The sequence below is a fragment of the Bidens hawaiensis genome, unplaced genomic scaffold (assembly GCF_021521415.1).
Source record: "Bidens hawaiensis isolate Kalapana, Puna unplaced genomic scaffold, B.hawaiensis_p1.1 tig00015921_1, whole genome shotgun sequence".
Classification (NCBI taxonomy): Eukaryota; Viridiplantae; Streptophyta; class Magnoliopsida; order Asterales; family Asteraceae; genus Bidens; species Bidens hawaiensis.
The window spans coordinates 554,824-565,669 of NW_027492429.1; the positions used below are offsets into that span (position 1 = coordinate 554,824).

At 35.3% G+C, this 10,846-nt stretch overlaps 1 protein-coding gene across 1 annotated transcript; it reads right to left on the bottom strand.

Annotated features, from left to right (window-relative positions):
- Positions 1–2,413: 2,413 nt before the first annotated feature.
- LOC143550083 (tRNA-dihydrouridine(47) synthase [NAD(P)(+)]-like) lies at positions 2,414–10,035 on the bottom strand. The gene is made up of 9 exons (XM_077040815.1): positions 9,743–10,035; positions 9,428–9,667; positions 9,006–9,219; positions 8,744–8,928; positions 5,745–6,017; positions 4,955–5,236; positions 4,765–4,885; positions 2,853–3,022; positions 2,414–2,722 (listed from the first exon to the last, which is right to left on the bottom strand). The coding sequence occupies exons 1-9, from the start codon at positions 10,031–10,033 to the stop codon at positions 2,624–2,626; spliced, it is 1,875 nt and encodes a 624-aa protein (XP_076896930.1). The 5' UTR covers positions 10,034–10,035; the 3' UTR covers positions 2,414–2,623.
- Between the last annotated feature and the right edge of the window lie 811 nt (positions 10,036–10,846).

Here is a 10,846-nt window from a genome sequence, read left to right on the forward strand (position 1 = left end):
GAGGAACAAAGGTTCCGTCGGAGTTCCTCCCGGGGTGTAAAAAGATGTGGTAGCCGCCGGAGTTTCCTGGCCGGCACTTGGTGTCGGTGTTCTTGACACTTGGTTGACTTCGTCGGGAGATCCACCTTCCGACGATTTTGATGAAAATGAAGCTACACTACTGGTCTTTAAGATAAAGTAAGCGGCGTAGCCCCACGGTGGGCGCCAACTTGTTGCTACAACAAAGATAAGACCAATGATAGTGAATAGACTGGTTAGGTTAACAGGCTTCAAGGGTTCAGGTTAACCTAACGCAGGTCGTGGTGTCCCTCTACGTTTGCAAAACGTAGAGAGAGGTTCACTAGTTTGTTGTTAGTTGTTATAGTTCACCGAAGATCCAAGACCGGAGATTTTGAGATTGGTTTTTGGATGAAGTTCTTGGTGAAGCTATGATGTTTGTGAAGTAAGAAAGAAACAAGCAAAGTGCTAGTTTCTCAAGGAAGAAGAGAAGATCAGGGAGTATGTGTTAACTCTCCAGATCTGATGTGTTATTGTGTATGGTTGGATCATCCTTTTATAGAGGGAGAGATGCAAGCCTTTTATCCAGTGTGTAAACTAGTTAACCTCCAGTTTGCTAGAGCGTTGACCTTTTATGGGCGGGAAGCTTTTAACCGTTGGGTAAGATTATAATAATAATAATACTTTTTCTGAGCATGTCCCTTGTTTAGAGGGAATAGTGATGTGAATAGTGATTTGACGTTGTACTGTTGCACGTGGTTACTGTTCACGTACTTGTTTTCCTAAATTTGGGCGGGAAACGAAGCTTTTAACCTTTTAACCCTTTTAGCGTTAATGTGTGAAAGCCATTTTATTAATTCCTTGGGCTACCCCCGTCATCAGTATCTAACCAAGTTTATTTTTTTAATAGTGACCAAATAGGTTTGGTGTAACGAATCCATTTCAAAAAATTTAATGACCAAAATAGCCAAAATATAAATGAAAACTGTTAAAAAAAATCTTTCTGGGTTCAAAAATTGCTATAAAATTATACTTGCAAAACGGGGACCGGGTTGGGCGGAGCCAACGTGTCATGCCATGTTATAGTCAGAACGATTTTTGACTAAAATGAGTGAGGGTTATAACAGGTTTTGACGAAACTGAATATGGGTCAAAAGTGAAAATGTTATGTGCTTGATTAAACACAAAAAGAGTATATTGGGTATTTCAAATTATGTACAAAACGAGCTGCATATAAGGATGATGGGTTATACAGGGCTGGGAAAATCAAGAAAAAATAATGGCAACATGTGAATTTTAGATATATTTTGCAAAGGCATATTGGGCTTGCCAAGGGATAAAAGTAATTTGTAAAAATATGAAAAACAAAAAAATTAGAAAATTGTTGTGTAAAATTGGCCTTTGTTTTCAGTCAAAGTCTACAACAGAGTGCTCACATGCACATGGAGATGTGAAAATAGGAACAATGGAAAATCAATGAGAATTAAAAAAAAAAGAAAAAAAATACTATGAAACATAAATTGCTGAATGAAAATAGCACACAAAGTGGTATAGTAGACTTATTGATGAGTGGTGTTGTGTGATTTTTAAAGCAAGTGGTGATGGGCTTTGATATGTGAGATATGCGACTGCGTTTTGGGTGTAAATTATCAATTGTAACTTATGTATTTAATGATAGTTAGCAATAAACTACTCGTGAGAATAAAGAGTTTGGCCATTATTCCATTAAACTATCCGGCTGCCGCCTATGTAGCTAAGCTTCTCCGGTTGTGGAACATGGTGTCACAATGGGAATGGGCTACAAGCCTACAACCATGGCTGTGCATTATTTGAGCAATCTTAAATATTCACTGATAGGAACAATGCAGTCGTCACATTACTGCACTAATGTTAACGTCCACAATGCAGTCATCACATTACTGCACTAATGTTACCGTCCACCGAACAGGTAAAGTACTAGTTCTTCGAGGTTGGTTTAGAGTGTTTAAACCAAAACGACAGTTTGTCACTTTGACGATTTGAAATTGCTTTTAACTCAAAAACGATAAAATGAATCTTGATTATTTTAAAATATTTGGTTATATGTATAACAAAATATTCTAAAAATTAAACAATAACAAAGATAAACACCAAATTCGGTGAATACATTAGATCCCAAATATTCAAAATCCAAACCGTGAATCAAACCGCCGTATAAAGTTTGTCTTTTATATCATTTACTCAAGCCAAAGCTATAAGTCAAAGCTATAGACTCACAAGTTATAATACAAAGCAGTTGAAAGTTGTCACACAAATATGTCTGTCCAAAATTCATATCTCCTGTCCTAAATAATTACTACTGTAAAATTAACGTTTTCAAAGCACTAAATATTAATAAAAAAAATAACAGTGATTCGGGTGGACCTACCCGCCTCAATATCAAAACGTCTGTAAACCATAGATAAGCCTAATTCACAACGTTCAAAGATCGTCATTTTGGACTACAAACTTTATCAAGTTCATTACAACAAAATCCCGTCACACGAGCGCCAGCTCGATCACCAACATGTAAAAAACTTGGTGTCATGAAAAATACGGCATTGCGTAAAAAATATAAGAGAAATAGCACGTTGAATACCATAAACACTTAGCCATTCTCAGCTTTGTCAAAGGCGTTGGACTTGTGCTTTGGGGAAAATGTGAATCCATCAGGAACCTTACCAAGTAACATCTCAGAGATTTTAATCTGCACAAAGTAATACATTTTTCCACAATTAAAATCCCCAAAAACACCAATAATAAACAAACAGTACTATATAACTTATGCAATGGAAAGTTGTACAACTTCAGCTCTAAAATTAAAAGAAAAATAATACCCAATCGGCTGCAGATTCGGAAGCCATTAATGTCTCAAGGTCATCCCGACCAAAATATGCAGGTGGACGTGAGTTGAGCCGTTGAGGGAGGACTTCCAAAAGACCAACGGGAACATAACGGTATGTGTAACTAAGCCATTCCAACAAGAAGTGTCTAGTTGTCTCCACTCCTGTATTTATCATATCAGGCTATCAGCTACAACAATAAGCTACTTACTAACCCCTAATTTAAAACAAATTTCAGGGAAATTTAAATCTGTTACAAAATTTAAGATGAAAGGTTTTTATAAATGTACGAATAAATTACACATATGGTCCATGCGGTTTGCGAGGGCTGTTAATTCGTGTCTTAACGTGTTTAACAGGTTAGAAACGACGCGCTTAACACAAGTATCATACATGAATAAGACTCGTTTAGCTATATGTCATGGCTATAAGACAGTTTTTAGTTTCATGTGCCAATAAGGGAAAATGATGGGAGTCTAGCTTACTAGCTTCAATTATTTTAAAAAAATATAAAAGAATCGCATACCGTACTTTTTTGATTAACAAGTCTTATGATGTCTTAAACAGGTGCCCAAGTGACAGCCCTGTTTGCCCCAAAATTATGGATATTGTCTTTGTGGTTTAAAAGCTGCGGATTATTCCTCAACAACCTTTTTTTCTCACAAAAAACAAATAGTTCATTTGAAGTAGTTGTAGGGTTTTTTATTTTGATTTTTTTATAAACAAGGATAGAAAGGTAATTTACATGGGTTTAACGCCAACAACTAACCCTGTTAACTTTTTCAAACACGGATGAAAACGAGAAAGGAGGTTGAGGACTAAGTCGTGTCTTAACGAGGGCTGTTAAGACGGATGAAAACGAGGGCTGTTAATTCGTGTCTTAACGTGTTTAACAGGTTAGAAACGACGCGCTTAACACAAGTATCATACATGAATAAGACTCGTTTAGCTATATGTCATGGCTATAAGACAGTTTTTAGTTTCATGTGCCAATAAGGGAAAATGATGGGAGTCTAGCTTACTAGCTTCAATTATTTTAAAAAAATATAAAAGAATCGCATACCGTACTTTTTTGATTAACAAGTCTTATGATGTCTTAAACAGGTGCCCAAGTGACAGCCCTGTTTGCCCCAAAATTATGGATATTGTCTTTGTGGTTTAAAAGCTGCGGATTATTCCTCAACAACCTTTTTTTCTCACAAAAAACAAATAGTTCATTTGAAGTAGTTGTAGGGTTTTTTATTTTGATTTTTTTATAAACAAGGATAGAAAGGTAATTTACATGGGTTTAACGCCAACAACTAACCCTGTTAACTTTTTCAAACACGGATGAAAACGAGAAAGGAGGTTGAGGACTAAGTCGGTAATTTTTAAACCCCACAAGGACGACATCCATAAATTGGGGCAAACCACTTTGAGCCTCTATCTAATTTACTCTTTTATATTAACAAGCAATTTATATCATCATCATCATCATCATCATCGTACTCAGTATGTCCCACCAATAGCAAAGCTATAGTAGGGTCTGAGGAGGGTAAGATGTAGACAGCCTTACCTCTACCCCATAAGGATAGAGAGGCTGCTTCCGGTGAGACCCCCGGCTCGATAGTAGTTTTGCATCAAGCCTTGGACATAAGGCACATAGCACTCAATCATCGGGACACCGGCTGATCGGTTCATGTACCCTTGTCTTTCGGCTATCAACGCCACTACATGATGCCTGATTAACCGTCCGTCACTTTTAACGTTATTTTCACGAGATTAGTAAAATAACGTCAAAATTAGTGCAATTTCACTTTTGCCCACCCGAGGGTTCACATATATAACAAGCAATTTATATGAGATATAAATAAAAGCCATATGACTTAAATCATATAATCAATTTCAATAGACAACAGCCGCATACCTTTTGTGTCAGAACCCCAGTGATGGAGTCCAAAACGCACATAATCTTTCAAAATGTTTAACCGTTCCCCAGAACTGATGTCCCAGTCCCTCTGCTCCTTGATTTCCGTGAAGATCCAGGGCTACAAAACAAACAAATAAACAAACACATTAGCCTTTTTTTAATAGAAAAAAGTAAAATAGCTGCATACCTTTACTAGAGCCCCACGCGCAATCATGCATGACGAAAGTTGTGGGCAATCAGATTTGTGTTTTTTCCAGTCTGAAAATGAAAGGATGTCTCCATTCCCAATGACTTGCAAGGTATCAGGGGTCTTTCTGGTACACTCATATACGTATTCCCAATCGGGTTGTTTAGTGTAACGTTGCTGACGGGACCGACCATGTATGGTAACTGCACTCGCCCCCCAATCCCATAACTCTGCTATTACAGAGTCGATACGGCTTCTACCTTCATAGTAACTTGTCCGTGCCTGGAATTATTAAACAACTTTAAAATTTTCATAACTGATTATTTTGATTAAAAACGATCAATTGTTCGGTTAATTCAGCTATTTGACAAAAACGACATAAACCCAGAAATTGTTACACATATGAACCTGAACCTGAACATGACACAAGTATTTGTTGATTAACACAAACACTAACCATTTCTTTTGTTTTTTATTGCGGTATAGTAATCTAAAAGTACATATGTGCAACAAAATAAACAGAAGAAAATGCACACGTTCATTTCACTTTTGTATTTTGAGTTCCTACATATAATACAACTATGTTTAAACTACAAAATATATGTAATTTTACAACATATTCAGAAAGTATAAAACAATAACATTGAAACAATAAAACATAATTCCCATTTCTCCTTTTATAAGACTTTGACCAAAAATACCCAACCAGTTTAAACTACGACATAAAACACATTTTTTAAACTTATAAAAATAACCTCGACCTGTTTCATACTAAACCGCCAATGTATACCTTTATAGTTATTGGAATGTCCACTGTGCTAGAAGCTGCATGTATAACATTCTTCATGCGCATTGGTTTTGCAAGCAGAGCTGAGCCAGCCCCCTTATTAACCACAAGATCAATTGGACAACCCATATTAATATCAATGAAATCCACTGTGCATTCTTGTTCAACAAGTTCAGCAGCCCGAGCAACCGTATCGGGATATGCACCACATATTTGTACTCCGAAAACATCCTCAGATGCATGCCTCCTTAACAGTGCCCATTCTGCAGCCTGACCCTGTTTAAAAACCCACAAAATATTCAGCCTACATATAAATGTGTCGGTTTGAATCTCAAACGGATCAAATAAAAAATTTGCTAAAAGAAAAACAATGAAAGTTACAAAAAACTTATATATAATTCATACATCCTAAATAGTTTTCAATCAAAGGTTTGGATTAATATTATAGAGTGTAAACACAAGATTTATTTAAAGAAACGATTCATGTGATTTGAGAAAAGTAACAGGCTTGCATACTAACTTTGAATAGTTGCATGTTTGGAGTTTGAGGTTTTAATTTGTCACGAGTTTGGACCTTAACACTAAAATCTGTTAAAAGTTTCTGTCAAGTTAATGTTACTTTTACAAAATGACCAAAATACCCTTGTAGCTTAAAAATATAGTTAAAAGATATAATAACATAAACAATCCCTGTGTAAAATGACCAATTTGGGTAAAAATGTGTACTTTGAACAAAATAATAATTTTAATAAAAAAACAAAAATCTCACGAACACCACTTTCACCACCACCTTGGCTCAAGTAGAAAAGTTAGCAGAAGTTACTGTTCATACCCAAACTCGATTAAAACTACAAACCCCAAACATGCAACTTTTTAAACTTGGTACCCAAACCTGTCACTTTGCCCAAACCATGAGAACCAACTGCTAATTAACTCTAAACATAAGTTATGCATTTAATGCCAAAAAGTAGTGGATATCGATCATTGACCGATATCTGAGAAATCGGTTATTGCGGTGAGATGGCGGTGTACTTGGTTTAAAATGGCGCGCCTGAGGCGTGAGGCGCCCGAGGCGTTTTCGAAAACACCTTATTTTACGTAAGGCGCTAAAACACATGAGGCGCCCTGAGGCGGCGCATTTTCTGGCGAGGCGTGAGGCGCTTCAGGCAGCGCCTCATGTGATTCAGTCCAAATTAGATTGAAAATGTAGATGTTTGGGCCATCTGCTCAAAATAATAATGTTGGGGCTCATCTATAAAACATTACCCAACGGTATTATATATATTTATCACTCTATATTTAATTCAAACCACTCTTTAATTTTCATATTCAAAGTTTATCTTCTCCAAATATCAACCTTCTAGACCTAATTATTACACATATGTTTATGACTCAAGAAATATTTTTCTTCATTATTACTTTTTACTATACCTTTTACTTTTTACTCTAAGAATTAAAGTGTTTTGCAACTTCTAAATATGTTTTTATAATGTTTAACCTACGTATTAAGTATTCATGTTTAGTTTTACAAATATGTTTTATCTTTATGATTGATTTTCAAGTAAAATATGTCACGTATAATTAACTTTTAGTAATTTTTAAATTGAGCGCCTCACATACGTGAAGCTCTCGCTTCGCGCCTAGCGCTTCGGATTTTTGAACCAAAACGCCTCGCCTCGCCTAACGCTTTTTTAAACCAAGGCGGTGTATAATATATATACACACACACACACACTAGCTTGATCCTCCCGTGTTACGGGAGTTTATTTAAGTTCTTGTTTTTAATCGTATTGCTATTTTATGATGATTTATTTTATTTTTTAACTTAGTTTGTTTTAATTTAATACATATATATATATATATATATATATTAGTTTGTTATTATATTTTTTTGCGTTTGGGTATTTTCAATTGAGATGTGTAGGTTTTTTAGATTTTTAGCGAACAAATATACACGAACATGTTGATTTTTTTAAATGAACAAACATGAACACAAATATTTGTCTAATGATAAAGGGGACGTTGATGTAGTTGACGATGGTGGGAAGTATCGGAGATTAACCAGCGATGGAGATGATAGACAAGCAATGGAGAACATGTAAAGAAGATAAACTAAATTAGGGTTTGAGGATGAAAGTATTTACCAATAAATAAGATCTTATAACCCATTTGAGAGCTATTAGGGTTTGGTAAGACCCATAACCCGTGGAAATTATTATTTGATGATTAAGGGGTTATTTCACAGATAAATGAGATCTTATAACCCGTTTAAGGGTTATCCGGGTTTGGTGAGACCCATGACCCGCGAAAATTATTGTTTGATTATGAAAGAGTTTCACAAATAAATGAGATGTTATAACCCAATTAAAAACTATCTGGGTTTGGTAAGACCCATACCCACGTTTTCAGGTCAAATGCATGAGAAGTCTCCATTTATGGTAGGCAATTATATAGATAGTTAGATATATAGGTGGGACAAGCTGAGAGCGACACATAGGATTTTATGGTAGGCAATTATATAGATAGTTAGATATATATAACACCAAAAGTTATCTAATATTAATACTTAAGTCTTAATACCAAAATCATAAAAGTCAACAGTTCAAAACACAAAATAACAATATTTTTAATTTAAGACATGATTTAATCAGTTAATCAAAGCCATGAAATCATGCTCAGATTTAAGGCTTAGTTTTAAATCAAATGGAATTGGGCTCTGGGCCAAAAAAGGTAACGGGAATCATCTTTGGGCCAAAAAGTTAACAAATTTGGGTCAAAAAATTTTAACTGATAAACTCGCCAATAAATCCGATATATCGGTAGTCAAATAGCGGCAAAATATCATAAATAGCGCCGCAAATATTGGAACCGATATTCCGACCGCTATTTTACAGACGGACCGATAACCACTATAGCACCGATATTGATAGCATAGAACATAATTATAACATTAGTTGTTTATTAATTAAAGAATTATAAGATTTAAAGCAATTATCACAAACCTGTACAAGATTTGTACACATAGCCATTTCACCACATGTTATGTCCGCACCTAACACTTTGCAAACTCTTCTGAAAGGAAGGTTCCCCACTGTGGTTAAAGGTGCAAGATATAACTTATCTCTAAAATCAATCAGCTTCTTTTCACGTTGGTGTAACTTTAAGCTTTTATCAGTTTCTATATTGTCTGCAAGTGTTGCAATGAATTAATATATATATTCATGAGGAAGAATATGAATGAAATAATAAAGTTATAAAACTAACCATTAGTTTCAGTGATTAGATCACTTGTTTCATCATTTAATGATTTCCCTTTTTTCAGGGGTCTAGGATCATCAACATTCATGTCTTCAACTTTCTCGTAATCTTCTGGACAGCAATTGTTTTGAACAACCGGGTCAACACAATCGTTTGAAACAGTTTGACTTTCTTCTTTATTATCACCCTTCAACGTCTTTTTAGACTTTGCTGGTGGGCCCTACATTTCAATCAAAATGGAAGCCAAATGACTATATGTGTTTTCAAGATTTTACGTGGTTGAAGAATAAACTTTAAGCGGCCTAGTGTCAATCGTGTCGGGCTGATTGGTTGACCCATACATTCATTCGTGTCAAAGACATAAACCCTGACACTTGTAAACAAAGTGAACGAACATGTTGTTAATGGTTAAATATGAGAGAAACTACCATTAGCCCAAGATTTGTGAGTATAGCATCTGCTTTTGGGAATTTCATTTTGTTCTTCCACAAAAGCTTTTGAACATCTTTTTTCAATCCATTGATTTCGGAGTTCTTATGCTCATTTGGAGTTCCGGCAGCAAGAACAATATCAGTTGTATGTGTACCTAAAAATCTACAAGCCAAACCATAGGGGCATGGAGCATCATGAGTGTCAAAGGGGCATTTGCCCTCTAAATCAGCGGGTTTCTGCATTTAACAGCATCCAATTAAGTTTTAAGTTTATGAAAATGAGACTGCTGTAATCCAGCTTGTTGTTTTCACCTGGGCTAAAAATGCTTGAATGTCATGGCTAAGGCGACACTTATCATTATAAGAGCATGACTCTACCCTTGCGGTTTTGGCAACCATGGAACAGAGATTGCGTGTGGATTGCTTTTCCTGATTCCTTTCTCGCTTAATCTGTCTTTTGGATTTCTTAACAACAAGAGGTGCGGAGGCGGCGGTGGTGGTGGGTACACACATGAATTCCTTCTTCACCGGAACTATTGCTTTCGCCACCATCTCTTCCACCGTCATTTCAACTACAGCCTTTCGAGCCGGTGCTGATTCCATTCCGATTTATCGGTTTGTTAGGGTTTTGCTGAGACTGGTGGCGGAAACTAACAAAAGAAAGGAAACTAACGCCAAGGGCAGGGAATAGAATAAAAAAAGTTTTAACCAGGTTTAGAAAAAAATTAGAGGAAAGGAAATGATAACTATGTTAAAAAATAGTTATCCTTAGTAATTATCCCATTTTTGGAAGGATAACTTATTGGGAAAATACATTGATTTTATCCCTCCTAACTCCTTCTATTTCTTTCCTTTTCATCCTAAAATAAACTCAAGAACACCTATTTTTTAACTATCCTTAGTTTTCCTTTCCTTTCACTCCTTTAAAAAAACTCAATAACAGGGCGTAAAACTTGCGCTCCCACAAATTTCTTTTTTTTCACTTATATAATAAAACCCTGATGTTTGGGATTACCTATTTTACTTTTTTTTTTGAACAGCAACCTATTTTACTATGGTACCTTTATTTATTACAAAGTTGGTTTTTGAATAACTGTCTTTTTTTTGTTCTACCATGATTCTAAAATATACCTGAACCCAATGACATGTTCTCGTGAGTCGTGTCAACTTATAAGGCTATGTGTAGTGAAGAGGCTATAAAATGTGATGATTTATGTCATGTGGCGGCTAGTCAGCAAAGGATGAATTTTGTTTTAAGGGTGTAATGGTATTGTAGCCCCTCCTTCGCCACGTCATCTTTTTTATTATTATTTTCTTTTTATAATTAAAATAAACAAATAAAAGCCCACTAATTTGTAAAAAAATATTAAATTAATTAAATAAAACAAAAATAAATTAAAATAAAATAAAAACACA

Excerpts from the sequence above, each read along its gene's own strand:
- LOC143550083 (XM_077040815.1), bottom strand. The coding sequence starts at position 10,033 with ATGGAATCAGCACCGGCTCGAAAGGCTGTAGTTGAAATGACGGTGGAA. Across the intron at positions 9,220-9,427 it reads TCACAAATCTTGGGCTAATG|GGCCCACCAGCAAAGTCTAA; the intron begins GTAGTTTCTCTC and ends ATTGAAATGTAG. Across the intron at positions 4,886-4,954 it reads CGCGTGGGGCTCTAGTAAAG|CCCTGGATCTTCACGGAAAT; the intron begins GTATGCAGCTAT and ends TTTGTTTTGTAG.